Consider the following 22,383-nt stretch of genomic DNA (forward strand, 5'->3'; position numbering starts at 1 on the left):
GAGTCAAAGAAAAGGGAAAAAGTAATTTATATTTCTTCATAGTTGTTATGTTTAATTCTTATTTTATTTGCATTCTAGTCTATTTTGATCTGTTGTGAGATCTTACCTCAGAATGGGGACTTGCAATGAAGCTGTTGCACTTTGATTTAAGATTTGTATAAAATTTTCATCTTAGATAATTATACATAAAGTTCTTTATTAATTTATCTTTGAAAGAGAAAGTTACATTTTGCCAAATACATTTTATTATATTTACTTCTCTTCTCTTTGACAAATGTACATCTCCAATTCTCTCACTCTATTAGTGATGTGGTATCCTGTAACTGGATTTCCCAGGTGGCGCTAGAGGTAAAGAATCTGACTGTCATTGTGGGAGACACAGAGACCATGGTTCAGTCCCTGGGTGGGGAAGATCCCCCGGAGGAGGGCATGGCAATCCACTCCAGTATTCTTGCCTGGGGAATCCCATGGACAGAAGAGCCTGGCAGGCTACAGTCCACGGGGTCTCAAAGTGTCAGACACGACTGAAACAACTTAGCACCCACTCCTCCCGTAACTGGGAGTGATGGATACTGGACGCTATAAAAGACGGGAGAGAGCATGAGAAGGAGGGGAAGGCCATTCATATCACAGATGGACGTGCTGCTGCTGTTCGGTAATAGAAGTTCAGGCATTAATAACAGTTGATAATGACGCATTTATGACATTTTGTGAACAACATGCACAACAACAACAACATAATGTATGTAGTAAGTACCCAATAAATATTTCTTGAATGAATGAGCTTGTAGTAGGAACTAATAAGTAATGGATTTTGTATTATAAAGAAAGCTGAGGACCGAAGACTTGATGCTTTTTAACTGTGGTGTTGGAGAAGGGTCTTGAGAGTCCTGGACTGCAAGGAGATCCAACCAGTCCATCTTAAAGGAAATCAGTCCTGGGTGTTCACTGGAAGGACTGATGCTGAAGCTGAAGCTCCAATACTTTGGCCACCTCATGCGAAGAGTTGACCCATTGGAAAAGACCCTGATGCTGGGAAATATTGAAGGCAGGAGGAGAAGGGGATGACAGAGGATGAGATGGTTGGATGGAATCACCAATGCGATGGACATGAGTTTGAGTAAATTCCAGGAGTTGGTGATGGACAGGGAGGCGTGGTGTGCTGCAGTCCATAGGGTTGTGAAGAGTTGGACATGACTGAATGATTAATTAACTAAATGCTATTTGTTATCGTTGGTATATATATATGTATAGTGCAATGACGAAATTTTCTAGCCAACTTTCTGTTCTCCTCATTAATTTTTTTTCTTATTTTTAGAACTTTGAAAATAAGGATTTTCTTTACTTGATAGATCCTTATGTATTGAACACCTATGCAAGAATATATTTTTATCAAGTCTACTGAAACGGTAAATTCACAGAATATGACTATATTAAATTGTATGTAGAACAGGAAATGGTAGCCCATTCCATTATTCTTGCTTGGAAAATTCCATGGATGTAGGAGCCTGGCAGGCTGCAGTCCATGGGATTGTAAAGATTTGGACATGACTGAGCATGCATGAGCGCGTGCATGCACGTGCACACACACACACACACACGGAACATAATATTGAAGAATATAATTTATAAATTAAGCACACTAATTATCTTGAAAGTAAAATGACTCATAAAATGAACTTTCCAAGAGGTAATTAAATATTTCCATAATTACTTTAGAGAGTGTGTCAGTTCAGCTCAGTTCAGTTGCTCAGTCCTGTCCACCCCATGGACTGCAGCATGCCAGGCCTCCCTGTCCATCACCAACTCCCAGAATTTACCCAAACTCTTGTCCATTGAGTTGGTAATGCCATCCAACCATCTAATTCTCTGCTGTCCCCTTCTTCTCCCACCTTCAGTCTTTCCCAGCATCAGGGTCTTTTCCAGTGAGTCAGCTCTTTGCATCAGGTGGCCAAACTATTGGAGCTTCAACTTCAGCATCAGTCCTTCCAGTAAATATCAGGACTGATTTCCTTTAGGATGGACTGGTTGGATCTCCTTGCAGTCCAAGGGACACTCAAAACTGTTCTCTAACACCACAGTTTAAAAGTATCAATTTACCAGTGCTCAGCTTTCTTTATAATCCAACTCTCACATCTATACATGACTACTGGAAAAATCATAGCTTTGACTAGACAGACATTTGTTGTCAAACTAATGTCCCTGCTTTTTAGTATGTTGTCTAGGTTGGTCATATCTTTTCTTCCAAAGAGCAAGCATTTTTTAATTTCATGGCTTCAGTCACCATCTGCATTGATTTTGGGCACCCCAAAATATAGTCTGTCACTGTTTCCCCAACTATTTGCCATGAAGTGATGGGACCAAATGCCATAATCTTAATTTTCTGAATGTTGAGTTTTAAACCAACTTCTTCACTCAGAAACTATTAAATTGGAGTGCAGCCTTCTTTCAAATGTCTATTTAATTTTCTCATAAAGTAGAGAGATTATAGGTGAACAGAGCCCGAGGAGACGATCACTTGAATTTCATCTGAGATTATGGTTTGGGGAAGGAGGCATATGCTGATCCTTGGAGAAGGGCAATTCAGTGTCAAACACTCATCACCTAATAGGTTTCAGACACTGTGGATATTATGCCAGCCACTATGGTAGGGACAGTGATGAGACACATCTGAATAGCTAACATGTTCTGGTAGGTACCAGTGAGTTTTTGTTACCAAGAGCTTATGTACATTTCCCTAAACTCCCTGTTTATGACAGACACTTGCTGTTCATGTTTTTTCTCTCCACAGATGTGAGATTTCAAATGCAAATTTTCATGCAAGAGGAAATAACTCTGACTTGTGTGTAGCTCTTCTCAGCTTATAAGACACATTTGGTGCACTGGGAAGACCCAGAGGGATTGGGTAGAGAGGGAGGTGGGAGGGGGGATCGGGATGGGGAATACATGTTACTCCATGGCTGATTCATGTCAATGTATGACAAAAACCACTACAATATTGTAAAATAATTAGCCTCCAACTAATAAAAATAAATGAAAAAAAAAAAAAAGAGACACATCTGAAAATTACAGTTGCTAGCCTCACAGACACAGAGGAATTCACGAAAGTATGGAGCACTTAGATGACTTTGTAGAGTCACATAGAGTTGAAACCATTAGGAGAATCCAGATCTTATGGAGAGAGCCCAGTGTTTTATCAGTAAATTACAACATCAAATGTTGTCCTAGGTAAATTATAACATCAAATGTTACAGGTGACAAGCTCTGAGTGTTTGAAGAAATGGAAAGCATCATGGAAAAAAGAAAGGCTTGAAAGGAGAACTGGGGCAAATTACCGAGGATATGCGCCACAGTCACTGAGATAGCAGTTTTTATTCTGAGACAGTCAGATCACAATGCCATCATGATTAACAAGTATCATTCTTTATTCTTTGTAGGTAATACAGGCTCAGGAAGGTATTACTTGCTGAATGGATGTCCTCAGGCCTCCCAACAATGTGACTGAATTTGTTCTCTTGGGACTCACACAGAATCCACACCTGCAAAAAATACTCTTTGTTGTCTTTCTGTTCATTTTCTTGTTTACTGTGTTGGCCAACCTGCTCATTGTCATCACCATCTCCCTCAGTCCCACACTCTCGGCTCCCATATACTTCTTTCTCACTTACTTGGCCTTATTAGATGCCTCCTTCACCTCTGTGAGCACGCCCAAAACGATCATTGACCTGCTGTTCCAGAGGAGAACCATCTCCTGGGGTGGCTGCCAGACTCAGCTCTTTCTGGAGCACTTCCTGGGAGGACCAGTGATCACTGTCCTCATGGCCACGGCCTATGACCGCTACGTGGCCATCTGCAAGCCTCTGCGCTACACGACAGTCATGTGACAGGCGCTCTGCCAGCTCCTGGTGATGATGGCCTGGGTTGGGGGGATCCTGCACGGCACAGTCCAGATCCTTTTCTCAATGGACTTGACCTTCTGTGGTCCCAATGTCACTGACCACTTCACGTGTGATTTCTTCTCGCTGTTGGAACTTGCTTGCAGCGACACCTACAGGCTGGGAATGGTGGTGGCAGCCAACAGTGGGGGCATGTGTTCGCTTATTTTTGTCATCCTGGTCACCTCCTACAGAGCTATCTTGAACTCCTTGAAATCCCATGGCTCTGAAGGACGGCAAAAAGCCCTCTCTACATGTGGCTCCCACTTTATAGTAGTGGTTCTCTTTTTTGGTCCTTGTATATTCACCTACACAAGTCCTGTGGCCATTTACCCTGTGGACAAATGGGTGACTATGTTCTTTGCAATCCTCTGTCCCATGTTAAATCCTATCATTTACACAGTGAGAAACACAGAAGTGAAAAAAGCTATGAGCAATCTGTTGAAAAGGAGAGTCACTTAGGATATTCAGGATGCCAAGAAAGTGATTATTTATATACATAGGAAGGGTTACACCTGTTTTAGATTGTGAAAAAGAAAGTTAATAAATTTTTTGCAGATCACTGATGAAAAAGAAAGGCCTATAAAATAATATTTGCTGAATATTTACTAACAGATTGGTATTTATTTAGCATTTTGATAACTTTTAAATTGCTTTGTCAAGGCTTCAATCAATATTCACATTCATAGTTTCAGAATACTTAATTGAAACAAAAACAATAAACTCCTAGTTCAATAATTGTAGAGTATATTAGTCTCCAGTGTTTTATTGCTGCTTTTCCAAATTCTAACATATGTTACATGTATAAAATTGATTTTTCCATAGGACATTCATGTTAGAATCCCTGTTATTTTCTTAGCCTATTATAAATCCAGTAAAAGAAAATTCTTGATAGATACACGGGAAAGGGACAGATGAGGAGAGAAAAACTCAATGTTGATTTTTTCTGTTAATTTATGAAATTCAACAAAATAAACACCCACAAAAGGAGGAAATAATAATTCACAATTTAATTCTCTTTTAGCACAAAAACTAAGCCAGAATTTTGAAATTACTCTTCATTTGCTCTTAAATATCTTTAAATATGTTTATGGCTCACAGTTTTTCTTGAATCTGAGGGAAATATTTTCTTTTTCTGTACCAAGGATTGAGTCATTGAAACTGGGGTGGGGGTTCAGTTCAGTTCAGTTCAATTCAGTCTCTCAGTCATGTCCAACTCTTTGCGACCCCAAGGACTGCAGCACGCCAGGCCTCCCTGTTCATCACCAACTCCTGGAGTTTACTCAAACTCATGTCCATTGAATCAGTGATGCCATCCAACCATCTCATCCTCTGTCGTCCCCTTCTCCTATAGCTTTCAATCTTTCCCAGCATCAGGGTCTTTTCCAATGAGTCAGCTCTTCGCATCAGGTGGCCAAAGTATTGGAGTTTCAGCTTCAACATCAGTCCTTCCAATGAACACCCAGGACTGATTTCCTTTAGGATGGATTGTTTGGATCTCCTTGCAGTCCAAGGGACTCTCAAGACCCTTATCCAACACCACAATTCAAAAGCCTTGATTCTTTGGCGCTTGGTTTTCTTTATAGTCCACTTCTCCCATCCATACACGACTACTGGAAGAAACACAGCCTTGACTAGGGAGATCTTTTTGGCAAAGTAATGTCTCTGCTTTTTAATATGCTGTCTAGGTTGGTCATAACTTTTCTCCCAAGGAGTAAGCTTCTTTTTATTTCATGGCTGCAGTCATGATCTGCAGTGATTTTGGAGCCCCCCAAAATAAAGTCTGCCACTGTTTCCACTGTTTTTCCATCTATTTGCCATGAAGTGATGGGACCAGATGCCTTGATCTTAGTTTTCTGAATGTTGAGTTTTAAGCCAACTTTCCACTCTCCTCTTTTACTTTCATCGAGACTCTTTAGCTCTTCTTCACTTTCTGTCACCTGCATATCTGAGGTTATTGATATTTCTCCCAGTAATCTTGATTCCAGTTTGTGCTTCATCCAGCCCAGTGTTTCTCATGATGTGCTCTGCATATAAGTCAAATAAGCAGGCTGACAATACACAGCCTTCACGTACTTCTTTTCCTATTTGGAACCAATCTGTTGTTTCTTTTTCAGTTCTAACTGTTGCTTCCTGACCTGAATACAGATTTCTCAAGAGACAGGTCAGGTGGTCTGGTATTCCCATCTCTTTCAGAATTTTCCAGAGTTTATTGTGATCCACACAGTCAAAGGCTTTGGCATAGTCAATAAAGCAGAAATAGATGTTTTCTGGAACTCTCTTGCTTTTTTCATGATCCAGCAAATGTTGGCAATTTTATCTCTGGTTCCTCTGCCTTTTTTAAACCACCTTGACCATCTGGAAGTTCAGGGTTCATATATTGCTGAAGCCTGGCTTGGAGAATTTTGAGCATTACTTTACTAGCGTGTGAGATGAGTGGACTTGTGTGGTAGTTTGAGCACTCTTTGTCATTGCCTTTCTTACGGATTGGAATGAAAACTAAATTTTCCAGTCCTGTGGCCAATGCTGAGTTTTCCAAATTTGCTGGTATATTGAGTACAACACTTTCACAGCATCATCTTTTAGGATTTGAAATAGCTCAACTGGAACTCAATCACCCCGACTAGCTTTGTTGGTACTGCTGCTTCCTAAGGCCCACTTGACTTCAATTCCAGGATGTCTGGCTCTAGTTGAGTGTTCACACCATCGTGATTATCTGGGTTGTGAAGATCTTTTTTTGTGGGGGGGTGGGGGTGGTGGTAAACACTTTTTATTAAATTTCAATAACAGGTATATGTTTAGGTTGTAAAGATATTGCTCCGTAAGTCTGATAAATATATTTACATCACATGATCATTTTATTATCCACCAGACACATTCACCTCAGTTGATTTATCCACGTCCTAAGCTGGTAGTTTCGTTTTTATTATCCCCACTTTACAGAGAACAAATTGAAGCCAAGAGAGATTCACTTGCCTCACATCACATGTGTTTCCCTCGTTAGTATGTCAGGAACTATTACACTGGAGTCCAGTCCTTTCAAAAGTTTCATGGCTGATTCATGTCAATGTATGGCAAAAACCACTACAATATTGTAAAGTAATTAGCCTCCAACGAATAAAAATAAATGGAAAAAAAAAAAAAAAGTTTCAGCCATCAACTTCCAATTCAGGTCTTTCAAACTCAGTCTCACTTTCTTTCAAATGAAACATTGCTGTCTGTGGTATGTTTAGGTCTGTAGATGAGGAAAATATCTGAAGTCTTAATGATTTACTTTGTTGCTTAGTCATGTCTGACTCTTTGCAACCCCATGGATTGTCCATGGAATTCTCCAGGCCAGAATACTGGAGTGGGTAGCTTTTCCCATCTCCAGGGGATCTTCCCAACTCAGGGATCAAACCCAGGTCTCCTGCATTGCAGGCAGATTCTTTACCAGCTGAACCACAAGGGAAGCCCAAGAATACTGGAGTGGGTAGCCTATCCCTTCTCCAGGGGATCTTCCTGACCCAGGAATTGAACAGACGTCTCCTGCATTGCAAACAGATTCTTTACCAACTGAGCTATAAGGAAAGCCCATGTCCTTCAAGAAGATAGTGTTAAATCTGTTGCAGTCTCTTCTCACATGTAGCAATGTATTTCAGCATTACATTTTTTTCTCTCTCTCTCTTTTTTTTTCCACTTTGGCATAGTGACCTATGCCAACTCACTTTTACAATAGGCCAATGTTAGTATGGTAACAGATTTGTTTCTTTCTTAGAAAAGCAAAAATCTTCTTCTATTTCTTTCCATTAGTGAAATCGAGTACTAATGTTGGTCTTCAGTGACACAAAGGACTGTAGCTGGCCAGGCTCCTCTGTCCTTGGGATTCACCAGGGAAAAATACTGGACTGGGTTGCCTTGCCATCCTCCAGGGGATCTTCTCAACCCAGGGATCTAACCGATCCACCCGGGAAGCCCCTTAAGCTGTTAAAATGATCAACTTTTTCAGTTAATAATGATAATTAAGCATTTCAAGGGTCTAGACTTAAATAATATGTGTGACAGTTAGAGATTAGCTAAGCATAATCCAGGGATAAGAATAGGGAAACTCTTGAATAAACATTGCTTCTACTCTAAGACTAAAGGGAGGATCTGAAGAGGAAATCTGAGGCCAACAGTTGGGCTTTAGGGGCTATATGAAGGGCTTGTTGGAGGGGTGAGATATTTAATGAGGTATATATTTAAAATTGTCAACAGAAAACTTAGAAGTTTTCAGAGCTGAAGATGGAAATATAAGGCCATCTGGCATTCTCAGTTGGAGACTTGCTGGCTTGTAAGTTCAAGGTATATTAAGATGTCCCTTCATACTCATCATCAAGAATGTCTCTTGAAGACTAACAGCTACCTGATTATTTCCAATTTTTAAAAAATAAAACATATAAGCATTCAAGTATGTTTCCTTAAAATTAATGACATAAATGTGTGGATCTTTATTTAAGGATACATTATTTTAATCTGGACTTTAGTGAAATTATTAGGCATTAAATGAGGAAAGTGAGTTCTCTATTGTTGAAGGCCAGCTATAAGGCTTTTCTCTTCCTTCCCCTTCTTGTTTTCCGATGAAATCAATCAAATATAGTGAAACTATCTGTCTATATACAGTCTAGTGAAAAGGTTTGAGTTAGAGTTTGAAGCTTTCATACCAACATGCTAGAATAGAAAAGTGAATATTTAATTGAATTTTTTTTTTTTTTAATAACCAGTAACTGAAGAAGATTGTCCCTCTGTAGTGTGGTAACACTGAAGTACTTGCTGTATTGTATCTGAAGTCATGGCTGAGCTTTTAAAATTTGAATTAATTAGCAGTAACAATTTTAATTTATATTTAAACATAAATTTAAGATTTACCTTAATAATAAGACTAACTGTTTTTGAGTAAAATTAATAAACCATGTGCATGAAGACTAACACCACTTACACAAGAGATGCAAGTTTGATCACTAGGTCAGGAATATCCCCTGGAGAAGGGAATGGCAACACATTCCAATAGTCATGCCTCGGAAATCCCACGGACATAGGAGGCTGATGGGCTACAGTCCATGGGGTCGCAAAGACTTGGACACCACTGAGCAACTAACACAACTACAAGGCATACATTTGCGTAGGTTCTTTAAATAATTTAAGTGTAATTAAGGACTTTACTGTATTTCATAGAAAAAGATATGACTCAATGAAGGTAAGCCACACAAGTCTTTTAGACTTTATTTCCTTCCTCTCTTCTCACCTGACAACAGTGGTCCTTGTTGTCATGATGTGAAAATATCAAAACACAGATATGATCATTTGGCACATTGTGGATACTGCCACTGAGACGTTTCCCCCTTTTGGTGGGGCGGGGACGCTGCCCTCTCTCAGCTCTCCCTTGACCTTCATTCCTCGGGCGACTTGCACTTTCCTGATTCCACTTTTGTTAGAGAGAAGCCTCCTGATGATCTCATCTTTGAAGATATATTACCCTTCATGGGCATCATGAAAAGTGAAACATAATGGGCTCAAGAAATGAAATTCAGTGGTTGAATTTCAAAGAAAGTGGCACTTGGGTGAAAGACATTTGGAAGGAAAAAAAAACCAGCTGAATCATTGAGGAGACTGCTCCTGAGTTCGGGCTTGAGGACAGCACCTTGAAGAGCTAATTGGTGTCATTTCTCTAGGGCTTTTCACATTGTTATCCCACAATGTTACCATCTTTACTGGGAAAATGGCTTCATGGCCAATTCAGTTTAGGAAATTAGACATTTAGTTCATTCAAAAAATATTGTTTGGTGTCTACAATGAAAAAAAAAAAAGCTGTGGGATTTAGGTCTAAGACATTGAATAATACAAATAGGGTTGTATTTATGTGGAAATAATTCCAGTGGTGAGTAGGTAAGTAATAAGCAAGTAAACAAATAAAAAATAAAATGTTGTTAGTAATGGGTAATATGAAGAATATTTTATGAGAGGGTGGTGTAGGAGAGAAAAATTTGATATAGATTTGTGTAGTTGTTTGAAGCACAGCTATAATTTCAGTTTATTCAGAGTTTAAATAACCATACTATCCTCCTTCCATTTTCAAAAATAAGCAAGTTATTTAAAAACATGCATTTGAAATGAGGGCAATATCTTTGCCAAGTAAGTAAAAATGGTTTCTTGGGGAATGAACGTTTCTTGCTGTTTTTATATATAATGCACAGATATACATACATCACATAAAAAGGTAGCAAATTTGTGGCATTCCCATTTCAGAAGAGGAAGCGATTAAGGAAACGAAACATCCAATGAAATACCCTTTGGGGCCGCAGTACTGAAAAAGAGAATCGTGCTAAGTTGCCCTGTGCTGGCTCTGCTCAGTCGCTCAGTCGTGTCCGACTCTTTGCGACCCCGTGGGCTGTCTCCCGCCAGGCTCCTCCATCCATGGGGTTCTCCAGGCAGGAATACCGGAGTGGGTTGCCATGCCCTCCTCCAGGGGATCTTCCCAATCCAGGGATGGAACATGGGTCTCCTGCATTGCAGGCAGATTCTTTATCGTCTGAGCCATCTGGGAAGTTCAAGTTGCCCTAACTCATGTCTATATTGTTAGAGGAGAGCATGGAGTAACTTTAGAATGCCAGGAAAGTTAATCCAAGCAGAGGTTGGCCCATCTCCTGACCTTCAGTAAAACTGAGAGACTCTTGCTTCTCTGGAGACTTCTGAGATTGTAGTCAAGTATGTTTGTTGGACCAGTTATAGTCTGTGAAGTATGTTGCAAATGTAGGATACTGTTTTTGTTTTTTTTATTAATAATAGTAGAAAAAGAATAATGGTTCTAACCCCCAAATATTTTTAATTTTAAACATGCTATTTGAAAATACCAATTTTTAAGGAATGTGAAATAATTTAGCCTTTCTTTTTTCTTCCTGAGGAGCATTTTTAAATGCTTTATAGTGGCAGTTAGATGTGATACTATTTTAATAACAGTCTTAAAAGATACAGAGAGAAAAACACCAATACAGTATACTAACACGTAAAGATGGAATTTAGAAAGATGGTAATGATAACCCTATATGTGAGGCAGCAAAAGAGACACAGATGTATAGAACAGTCTTTTGGACTCTGTGGGAGAAGGCGAGGGTGGGGTGATCTGAGAGAATAGCATTGAAACATGTGTATTACCATATGTGAAACAGATCGCCAGTCCAGGTTCGATGCATGAGACAGGTGCTCAGGACTGGTGCACTGGGATGACCCTGAGGGAGGGGATGGGGAGGGAGATGGGAGGGGGGTTCAAGATGGGGAGCACAGGTACACCCATGGCTGATTCATGTCAATGCACGGCAAAAATCACCACAATATTGTAAAGTAACTAGCCTCCAATTAAAATAAATAACTTAAAAAAAAAAGATACTGAGAATTTCAGATCAGGTGATGGAAAAATTCAGCCCTGGGGCTAGTGAGGTGATCAAGGATAAGTCCTACTGACTTTTATTCATCTCTATTATCAGGCAGATGAATCATTGTGCGGTTTTTCTTCTACTGAAGAAGAGAACTTAGTTCAACAAATAGCTCAGTAGTTATCACCCACCGTGACCGGTTGTGTTTGTGGAGCATCAGTTCGGCCTCGCTCCAGCGAGGCTCCACTCCTGGGAGATGCGGGTCATTGCAGGAGTGGATGGGAATTCCCTGGTATGGTGATTAGTGTCTCAGGCGGTGGAGACACAGCCTCAAAGGGGTGCAGTTGAATTGATGCAAGTCTACACTTTTTGAAATCCTGTGTCATTTGAAAATAACACTCTGTCCTCTTTAACCCAAGTCTATTGCCCAAAGGAAAACGTCTTAGTAATGATGTTTTTTTCTAAGATATGTACTGAAAACTGTTTACCAACTAAACTCAAATATAGCTAAATGGCAGGCAGTTCCATGAATGATTTTGCAAACTGTTTATATCTGGCTGCCTTTTTTAGAAAATGTTCATGTTTGAATTTTGCTCCTATCCACAGAGGCTGTTTCTTATATAAATCCTTGGACATTTAGATATGTTTTAAATGTGTTTTTCAAAATCATTAGAAACTCTGGTCCTATCAAAATTACTTCCCATTGACTGATTGGATGGTTTGCTTCCAAGGTGATCCTGATTTACTCCATTCCATACTTGAATCTTCTAAGTTGCAACTATAATACATCATGATTTCTAGACCTTTTGTAGAGAAAAGTTCATGTAAGTATATCCTGGATGGAGTCAGACTTTTGATTACTCTGACATGATCTTAGAAAATTACTCACACACTCTCTGCCTTCTAGTTACAGAGATCATCAGGTAATTGGAGAGATGACATGAAATTGAGTTTTGGAGGTGATTTTAACAATTTTTTTGAGTATTAAACATGGTCTTATTAATTTGAATTACTGTTTTGAAGTCACTGAAATTACTGAATCATATACATACACAATTTTATTTAAATGTCAGTTGTTAACCTATTTTGTCTCTATAAGCAAATTTTAGCCTCAGGTTGAAAATTCTTGAGTTATCAACAATTTTTAGCTTAATTTACTTTAAACTCTTTCTTTGGGCAAATTACCAGAACTTAAGTGTCTACTTTTTTGTCTCTATCCAGTTCATGAGATTAGCAAATAAATTGCATGTTTACATGTCAGCAGCTTGTCTTAGAAAAGGCAGGAATGGGAGTAGCTGGCACATACAGGATAGTTGTAGACAGACTGTGTTTCCCTTCTTTCAAGCAACATTCTGTGTGCATGTGTGTTATACAAGCAATGTATATGTGTATATGCATAGATATAGTTCTGTGTTCCTTTTGTACCAACTGCCTTTCTTTTTCTATTAGTCACCTTTGATAAAGGCCTTATTTAGTATTTTTTCTGTTTTGATAAATTATTGATTCTAGTTATTTCATACATATATTAAATTTATATATATAAATAATACATATTAAATTTGCATATATATATATATATATGTGTTAAAACACAGGCATTTATTTCTAGGAGCTCTGCCTATAAGGGTGGTATCTGCATTGGTCCTGAGGGTGAAGCAAACGGTTGTTCAGGGTTGAAGGCCCCTGCCTCTGGAGTCATTTCAAGAAAGCATTAATTTTTGTATCTAAAATGATATACTAATTTCTATCCAAAATTATGCTGCTGTATATAATTACATGTCTATTCCTCTTTCAAGGAAAGCAGGTGAGTTGGGAAGACTTAGGGACAGAAATAATCCTTTTAATGCCCTTCCTTAGAGACAGTCTGTTGATGATGCCTGTGCTCAGAGCATGAGTCTTCTAAGAAACACAGGACACTGTTGCTCTTTAAAAATGATGACCCAGAGGCTCTCCCTAAATACCTTGCTATCACTTCCTGTTATCCAAGATTTTATGGAATAAATCATTAAGCTCCATGAGAAATTCAGACACAAGAAACACATATCAAGTTAGATTTGTCTTCCTGGGTTCACATCAAGGCTTTCTTAATTACTGACTGTATACCCTTAAGCAAATTAATAATTCTGCTTTATCTCAGTCATACAATGTGTCTCCTCATAGTTAGATGTGAAGACTAAGTGAGAAAACATGTATTAAGTATTAGCAAAATGTCTGATGTATAGAATATACTAAATAATTTATTATTAGTTTGATCTGGATATGTGTATAGATGGTGGCTCTGTGGTAAAAAAATCCGCCTGTAATGCAGGATCTGCAGGAGACACCGCTTCTATCCCCGGGTCGGGAAGATCCCCTGGAGGAGGGCATGGCGACCACCCCAGTGTTCTTGCCTGGAGAATCCCACGGACGGAGGAGCCGGCTGGCTGCAGTCCACAGGGTCACAAAGAGTGGGGCATGACTAAAGCGACTTAGCATGCACAGATCATGTATCTCTACACAGATATTATAATATCTCTACACAGATATTACATTGCTTTAATTTGAGCCTCCCTAGTGGCTCAGTGGTAAAGAGTTGGCTTGCCAATTCAGGAGATGTGGGTTCAATCCCTGGGTTAGGAAGATTCCCTGCAGGAGGAAATGGCAACCCACTACAGTATTCTTGCCTGGAAAATTCCATGGATAGAGGAGCCTGGTGGGTTACAGTCCATGGGGTCGCACAAGAGTTGAACATGACTGAGTGAATGAGCTCACAGGCATGCTTTAACAGACAGCTTTAACTCTGGAGACTAACATTTGCTGTTTATGTCACCAATGAGATTCTAAGACTGAATGATTTAGCAAATTCAGACTAAAATAAGATGATTTTTCACTTCATTATTTTTATATATTCAAGGTTCTTAATATTTAATGATGACAAAGCTGTGAGAAAAATGTTTTTAATACGCTATTTTGGGGAATAAAAGGTACTTCAGGATTTTGAGGGCAATGCTACAGAATCTGTCAAATATAAACATATGCATATATTTTGTCTTGGTGATGACAGATTTCTCCAACAGAAATAAGTGAAGATGTCTGTAAATGATGTTCATTGTGTACCTATGTGTAAATCAAAATAGTAAAACTAAAATAAATTTCAAGCAAAAATGGACTAAAGGAATTATATTGTAACAATGAAATGGAGTAATAAGTACAAATTAAAATCAAGGAAAACTCATCAATATTGACAGATAATGCTCACACAAAGTGTAATTAGGATTTCAAGTGCATTGTTATATTTTGTATATTTTCATATAGAGTAAAAGCATCAATGATGGTGAGTGAATTAGTGAAAGTTGCTCAGTCGTGTCTGACTCCTTGTGACCCCATGGACTATACAGTTCATGGAATTCTCCAGGCTGGAATACTGGAGAGGGTAGCCTTTCCCGTCTCCAGGGGATCTTCCGAATCCAGGGATTGAACACAAGTCTCCTGCATTGCAGGCAGATTCTTTACCAACTGAGCTCTCAGGGAAATCCCTCCATGATGGTATATATGCCAAATACAAATGCATATTTTAGGAGCATTTACTAAGCTGTTAATAGAGGATCAAATGAGTGAGTGCTTATGGTTGGGAGAGGGTTTCTGACTTTAATCTTTCTATCAATCTGTCGATATAAATTATTTCTCATGGGGCATGTCTTGCTTTCATAATTTATGAAAATAAATTATTTTAATTTGAAATATTCTACTTTTGGCTAGAAGAGTGTTTTAGGAAACAGTTGCTTTTGAAGGTTTCCTTCAAAGTCAATTCAGAAACTTACACCTTACTAGGTGTTCAGAAGTAATTAAGCTGATACCCTTTTAGCAAATTTAGTATATAATAGATCCAGGGGTTGTTAGTTGTAAAGAATCAGCCTGCCATTGAAGGAGACCTAAGAGATGCAGGTTTGATCCCTGGGTTGGGAAGATCCCCTGGAGGAGGACATGGCAACCTCCTCCAGTATTCTTGCCTGGAGATTCCCACAGACCGTGACGCCTAGCAGGCTGTGTTCCATGCGGTTGCAAAGAGCCAGACCTGACTGAAGCAACTCTGCACACACAGACACATATGTATTGATAAACGCCTCACCCAAAGTCAGGTGATCTGTTCTAAAATGGCTTTCTGTCTGTAGAATTTTACTTATTCTGGGGAAAGAAACAGGGATACTTATCTAAGTTCTCTACATTTATAAAATTATTATTAATGTATTATTACAATCATTGCAACAAGCCTTTCAGGTAGGTAACATTACTTTGCATTTTTACAGGGAATAAAACTGAGGCACAGAGAGGTTATCTGACATATTATAGAGCTCAGAAGAAAGAACAAACTGTAATGTGAAAAATCATGAATTTAGGAAGATTTCTTTAAGATTATAGCTCTTACTTGTGCTTCTCACCTGGTGCTAGTGGTAAGAACGCGCAGAGTCAGAGACGACTGAGGCATCTTAGCTCATAGCTCTTACTACTTATTCCCAATGGACTCCACTATGGCTAAATGCCTCTACTCAAAGGAACTCATATATGGGATTAAAAGGCGTGTATGTGACTTTCATGAGACACACAACACATACCAGGACATTGCAATATTTTAAAATATTTAAGCTACAATTTAAGTTCACACTTTAATCATATTTTTTAACATGGAGAAGGAAAGGCAACCCACTTCATCATTCTTGCCTGGAAAATTTCATGGACAGAGGAGCCTGGCAGGCTACAGTCCATGGGGTCACAAAGAGTTGGACACGACTGAGTAACTAAATCACTCTTTTATAACATTGAATGTTAAAATATAAACTGTAATACTAGAAACTTAATTTGTTTAATATAATAACTCTGAAAAAAGCAATTGAGATTTAGAAAGAATAAGTAACTTTTAGTTAATTATACCCCTGGAAGATCCATAATGAAATCCAGGTTTTCTGATGTCAAAGTCCATATATTTAGACTATGTATCCCATATTTTCACTTTATTTTCTTCATATCTTGATCATGCTATTGCTATTCTTACTCACTTTCAAAATTACAAATTCATAAACTTAGAATTGTCTAAAATCTGATATCAAGGACTAGCTGATTTCATCTTTTTTGAAGTCTGAAGAGCATATCGATGTTTTACCTTTTGCATATGCATTATTTCAGGAGTGCTAATTCTGCCTCCCTCTTATGGAGAAGCCACTGCCTTATACCTCTCACACCATCAGATGTGCTATAAATGAGAAATATGTACAGTTTAGGTAATAATTAGGCAATTGAAGAAACAAAATTCTTCACTTCTTTATATGGACTGTCTTTTGTGCAATGGTATTTCAAGGAACACTGGAAAGAGATAACATTGCAAAGAGGATTTGATGGCAGCAATTTAACACTGAATGGGAAGCCCAAGGTATGGTTCAGCACTTGGTTTTGCTAAAACATAAAAATGATTAAAAAAAAAAAAGAACCATTGCAAATTGGAAATTTGAGCCAGATTGTCAGAGGAAGCACAGCCAAGCTCTGACAATGGCACTCTCAATTCTGGAGGTAGCGACTGTCACTGGTTTGCTTGTGCCCTAAGTTGAATACAGTTTTCTTAAGATAAATTCAATTTCATGAATATAGCTAACTTTAATTAAATGATTCCTTGGAAGGAAAGCTATGAAAAACCCAGATAGTGTATTAAAAAGCAGAAACCTCCCTTTGCCAACAAATATACATATAACCAAAGGTATGGTTTTTCCAGTAGTCATGTGTAGGTGTGAGAGTTGGACCAGAAAAAGAGCTGAGCACCAAAGAATTGATGCTTTTAAATTGTGGTGTTGGAGAAGACGCTCTAGAGTCCCTTGGACAGCAAGGAGATCCAACCAGTCCATCCTAAAGGAGATCAGTCCTGAATATTCATTGGAAGGACTGATGCTGAAGTTGAAGCTCTAATACTTTGGCCACCTGATGGGAAGAAATGACTCCTTAGTAAAGATTCTGATGCTGGGAAAGGTTGAGGACAGGAAAAGAAGGGGATGACAGAGGATGAGATGGTTGGATGGCGTCACTGACTCGATGGGCATGAGTTCGAGCAAGTTCCGGGAGTTGGTGAAGGACGGGGAGGCCTGGTGCACTGCAGTCCAGTGGTCACAAAGAAGTGGACACAGCTTAGTGACTGACAACAAAATTTCCCTGATGGCTCAGACAGTAAAGAATCTGCCTGCAATGCAGGAGACACAGATTTGATCCCTGGGTCTTAAAGGAAATGGCTACCCACTCAGTATTCCTGCCTAGAGAATCCCATGCACAGAGGAGCAAGGTGGGCCACAGTCCATGGAATCGCAGAGTCAGACATGACTGAGCGACTAACACACACAGAGTGTACAGAGAGCAGCATTCAAAATTTGATAGAAAGAGATTAAATTAGCTATCCCTAAGCATCCACGTCATTTTTAAATTTATTTCATAAACGTTAATTTTCTTAAAAAAAAATTGCTAACTAAGGAGATACCTGAATTACTTCTGATATGCAAGCTTTACAGATGCAGATAACATATATCCAGAATAACAGGTGAAGGAGATTTGGGAGATGATGTGAGGCTGAAAGCTGAGAGTAATGGATTTGTTTACCAGGTGACATGAGTGTAGAAAGGGGAGGCTGGGAGCTTATAGGAATGGAAGATAACCATGCTGACTGCTTGGACAGAGCTCTCCAAACATTCTCATGCCTGTTGCTTCCTTTGATTTTCATGAGTGTTGTGAGACAGGGTGTAAACTTTGTGGAGGAGCTGTGGTCAGTGACCTGAGCTATCAACTTAGTCACAAAGGCATCAGGAGGCTTTGAGCAAGTTATACACATTGTCTAAGTCTTATTCACTGCTTTAGAAACTCAGGATAATGCTAGGTCTTATTCCATATGGTTTCCGTGAGAATTAAAAAAGAAAATCATAAAGACTTTAGCACAGCGCCCTCAAGTAATGATCCCTTGACACTTAATGACCTTAACTGCTGTGGCGCTGTTTTATTTTTACAGGATGTAAAGGTTAGGTAGTCAGCAAGTGGCCTGATTGCAGTGGATAATTGAGTCACTCATTCTTGACCTCATGGACTTTTCCACTGTACAAATCACACTCGGATGTGTTCTGACAGAGATGGGCTTGATGGCAGGGGGAGGGAGTCACAGAAAAAGATGAGCTCAACTACTTTGGCAAGGGGTGTTGAATTTCAAAATAGGAAGTTGAGATGTGGACTAATAGTCAATAGATAAGAAAATAGAAGGGGCATTGTTATCTAGTACAGTGTACTTTGTTTTAAAATATTTGAAGTCATGAGATACTTCAGACGAAATATTACTTGGAAGTGTAAACATTTATGTAGATAAGAGCTGAGCTGCTGTGTTTGAAAGGAACTGAGTCTCTATGCTGGCTCCTTTGAACCCCAGTTCTCCAATAAGCTGCCATAGCTACTTCATTCTCTAGACAAGAAAACCGAGGCCCAGAATAGTGAGCAATGTAGCAACACTAGGAGTGAGAGGGACAACCTGGAATAAAACCAAGTTATCCTGATTTCCAATAACATGTCCTTTACACTTCATTTGTTCTATTAAAATTTTCTGAAGTTCTTAGGCTGGAGATGAGCGAGAATGAAGTTAATCTACACTGTATATTTGCAAAGAGTGTCCTGGAAGTTGTATAATTTTGTTTAGCAAGAGCAATAATCCTAAGAGTGGGTCTTAGGTGTTTACAGGAGTCTCAGAAACTGTGTAGCTTGCATCCCCATTTCCCCATTTAAAGCAATCATCTCTAACAGAGGTACACTAAGACAGCCTCTGCTTAAGTATCCCTAGCAAAGAGACCTTGGCTAATGAAGCACTTCTCTTACATCTCATCATCCAACTGTGGTAACAAATGCGTTTAGCCAGTGGAGGCCACCATTCACTTCTTTAGTGATATAAGGCAAAGACTAAGAACTTGTGTTTTAAAATGAGATGATGCGGATTTGTAATTTTCACTCTTTTTAAGTGAGATGCTCAATGTGTCTAAGCGTCCGTTTCCTCATCCTCAAGATGAGATCTGTGACAGTACCCTGTCCCAAGTGATATGAAAATAAATGTAATAATGCAAACAGCAGACTGATCACCTTTCGTCACATAGTGAATGCAAAACAAATTAGTTGCTTTGTTAATGTTTTTATTATTCATTAGAATCTTTGGCTTTATCTGGGAGCACCCCTTTACAAGAAAAAAAAAATGAAGAAAGGATTTATGTTGACTCAGGCTTGTCTGCTGGGATGAAGCAGGCCAATTTGAATCTGGGTCTTCCTGGAGCAAAGAAAGAGATTTAAGCTTTTGTTTTCTTTAATCAGCATTTTTGCAAAATAATTAGAACCTCGGGAGGTTAGTTAAAGGTTATAAATCATGGTTTCAGGATTGGATTATAGTTATAATAAAAATTTATTCTTCATTGTAGTCTCATCATTGAATTAATTATTGAATTTTACTGTAGAATTATTGAGTAAGATATGCACAGGAAGCATGCATTTGCCTCTCTGGATTGTTATGATATGGAAATTATTGGGGTATAGTTCTTAATAAGTGGAGAGGCCTTGGGATATGACCTACCGGCTTTGCAGGCTCTTCAACTAGAACATCCTAGTGATCAATAAGAATATGAAACAAATGAATGAAATAAAATGTTCTGAGGTTACTAGGTATGCCCATTGAGTTCAGCTTCCTAGCTGGAGGGTCCTAAAAGGCAGCAGCTGAGAGGACTGTGTGTAGGTAGTTCATTTTGGAAAAGAGAATGAAGGTAGGGAATAGGGGAGAGTGCAACAGGGGAGGAGCAAAACTGAATCTTAGATTGCGCTGGGCTGGTTACCGTCTATCCACTGGCTCCTATCGACTGGTGACCTAGGCTTTCCTAAAGGTATGCTACTTCTCCATATTGTCACATGGTTTACATCCCAGGGTGATGAACCAGGATCTTCTAAGTGTCTCAAGCAGCAAGTGTCAGAAAAGAGATACACTGGTTAGCGGTGTTACAGGGGTAATGACAGGGATCAAGGTGTCATCAGGATACGACTGTTTGCAGCTAGCTGCTGTACTGATGGCTGAAGGAAAAGGTAAGTCAAGACGGTGTGAAAGAGAGTCCAAAAAATAAAAATCCCAAATTTGTAATAATTACTAACTTAGAATAATACTCTTTTGTAGATTTTCCAGCTTAGAGAGATAAGCTTACCTCAGCCCGCAGTAAATGGGGAACCCCAACAATGTGACGGAATTCATTCTTTCGGGCATTGCAGAGAACCCAGAGCTGCGGAAAATACTCTCTGCTATGTTCCTAATCGTGTACGTGTCCACTGTTTTGGGGAACCTCCTCACAGTGGTAACTGTGGTCACAAGTCAGAGTCTGAGGTCACCCGTGTATTTTTTCCTTACCTCCTTGTCCGTCAAGGATGTCACCTGCTCTTCTGTTATTGCCCCCAAGTTGATTGTGGACTCCCTCTCTGAGAGCACTGCCATCTCGCTCAAAGCCTGCATGGCCCAGCTCTTCGCTGAGCACTTCTTTGGTGGAGTGGGCATCATCCTTCTCACTGTGATGGCCTATGACCATTACGTGGCCATCTGTAAGCCTCTTCACTACAAGACCATCATGAGGCCTCCTGTGTGCTGCCTACTACTGGGAGGGTCATGGGTGGGGGCATTTATCCATGCAACTGTGCAGCTTCTCTTCATGTATCAAATTCCCTTCTGTGGTCCCAACGTCATTGATCATTTTATGTGTGATTTGTTTCCGTTGCTGAAACGGGCCTGCATGGACACCTGCACCCTGGGCCTCTTAGTCATCCTCAACAGTGGGGTGATGTCTGTTACCATCTTCTTTATCCTCGTCACCTCTTATGTGGTCATTCTCTGCTCCCTGAAGTCCTGCAGTTCTGAAGGGCAGTGTAAAGCCCTCTCCACCTGTGGCTCCCACCTCATGGTGGTCTTCATGTTCTTCATGCCTTGTATTTTCTTGTACGTGAGGCCTGTGGTCACTTACCCCATAGACAAGGCAATGGCTGTGTCCTTCACCATCGTTGCACCCATGTTAAATCCCCTGATCTACACCTTGAGGAATGTGGAGGTGAAAAACGCCATGAGGAAACTGTGGATGAGACAAGGGGCCTTGTGTGGTCATTAGCTTACATGCCAAGAGCAGTCTTTCTTACAAGGACAATGTGCCTTTCAGTTCAGTTCAGTTCAGTTCAGTTCAGTTGCTCAGTCGTGTCCGACTCTTTGAGACCCCATGAATCGCAGCATGCCAGGCCTCCCTGTTTATCACCAACTCCCGGAGTTTACTCAAACTCATGTCCATCGAGTAGGTGATGCCATCCAACCATTTCATCCTCTATTGTCCCCGTCTCCTCCTGCCCTCAATCTTTCCCAGCATCAGGGTCTTTTCAAATGAGTCAGCTATCTGCATGAGATGGCCAAAGTATTGGAGTTTCAGCTTCAGCATCGATCCTTCCAATGAACACCCAGGACTGATGTCCTTTAGGATGGACTGGTTGGATCTCCTTGCAGTTGAAGGAGTTCTCCAACACCACAGTTCTCTAATACCACAGTTCAAAAGCATCAATTCTTCAGTGTTCAGCTTTCTTTATAGTCCAACTCTCACATGCATACATGACCACTGGAAAAACCATAGCCTTGACTAGATGGACCTTTGTTGGCAAAGTAATGTCTCTGCTTTTTAATATGCTGTCTAGGTTGGTCATAACTTTCCTTCCAAGGAGTAAGTGTCTTTTAATTTCATGACTGCAATCACCATCTGCAGTGATTTTGGAGCCCAGAAAAATTAAGTCAGCTACTGTTTCCACTGTTTCCCCAACTATTTGCCATGAACTGATTGGACTGGATGACATGATCTTAGTTTTCTGAATGGTGAGCTTTAAGCCAACTTTTTCACTCTCCTCTTTCACTTTCATCAAGAGGCTCTTTAGTTCTTCTTCACTTTCTGCCATAAGGGTGATGTCATCTGCATACCTGAGGTTATTGATATTTCTCCCGGTAATCTTGATTCCAGCTTGTGCTTCATCCA

The 22,383-nt window shown here is 39.6% G+C and overlaps 1 protein-coding gene and 1 pseudogene across 1 annotated transcript; both read left to right on the top strand.

Moving 5' to 3' along the window:
* Window positions 1-3,470: 3,470 nt before the first annotated feature.
* Window positions 3,471-4,397, top strand: LOC133056367 (olfactory receptor 4C3D-like; annotated as a pseudogene).
* Window positions 4,398-20,553: 16,156 nt separating this feature from the next.
* LOC133070476 (olfactory receptor 4C6-like) lies at window positions 20,554-21,483 on the top strand. The gene has a single exon (XM_061162810.1). It carries the CDS (start codon window positions 20,554-20,556, stop codon window positions 21,481-21,483), a length of 930 nt encoding a protein of 309 aa, XP_061018793.1.
* Window positions 21,484-22,383: the final 900 nt, after the last annotated feature.

The sequence above is a fragment of the Dama dama genome, chromosome 1 (genome assembly GCF_033118175.1).
Source record: "Dama dama isolate Ldn47 chromosome 1, ASM3311817v1, whole genome shotgun sequence".
Classification (NCBI taxonomy): domain Eukaryota; kingdom Metazoa; phylum Chordata; class Mammalia; order Artiodactyla; family Cervidae; genus Dama; species Dama dama.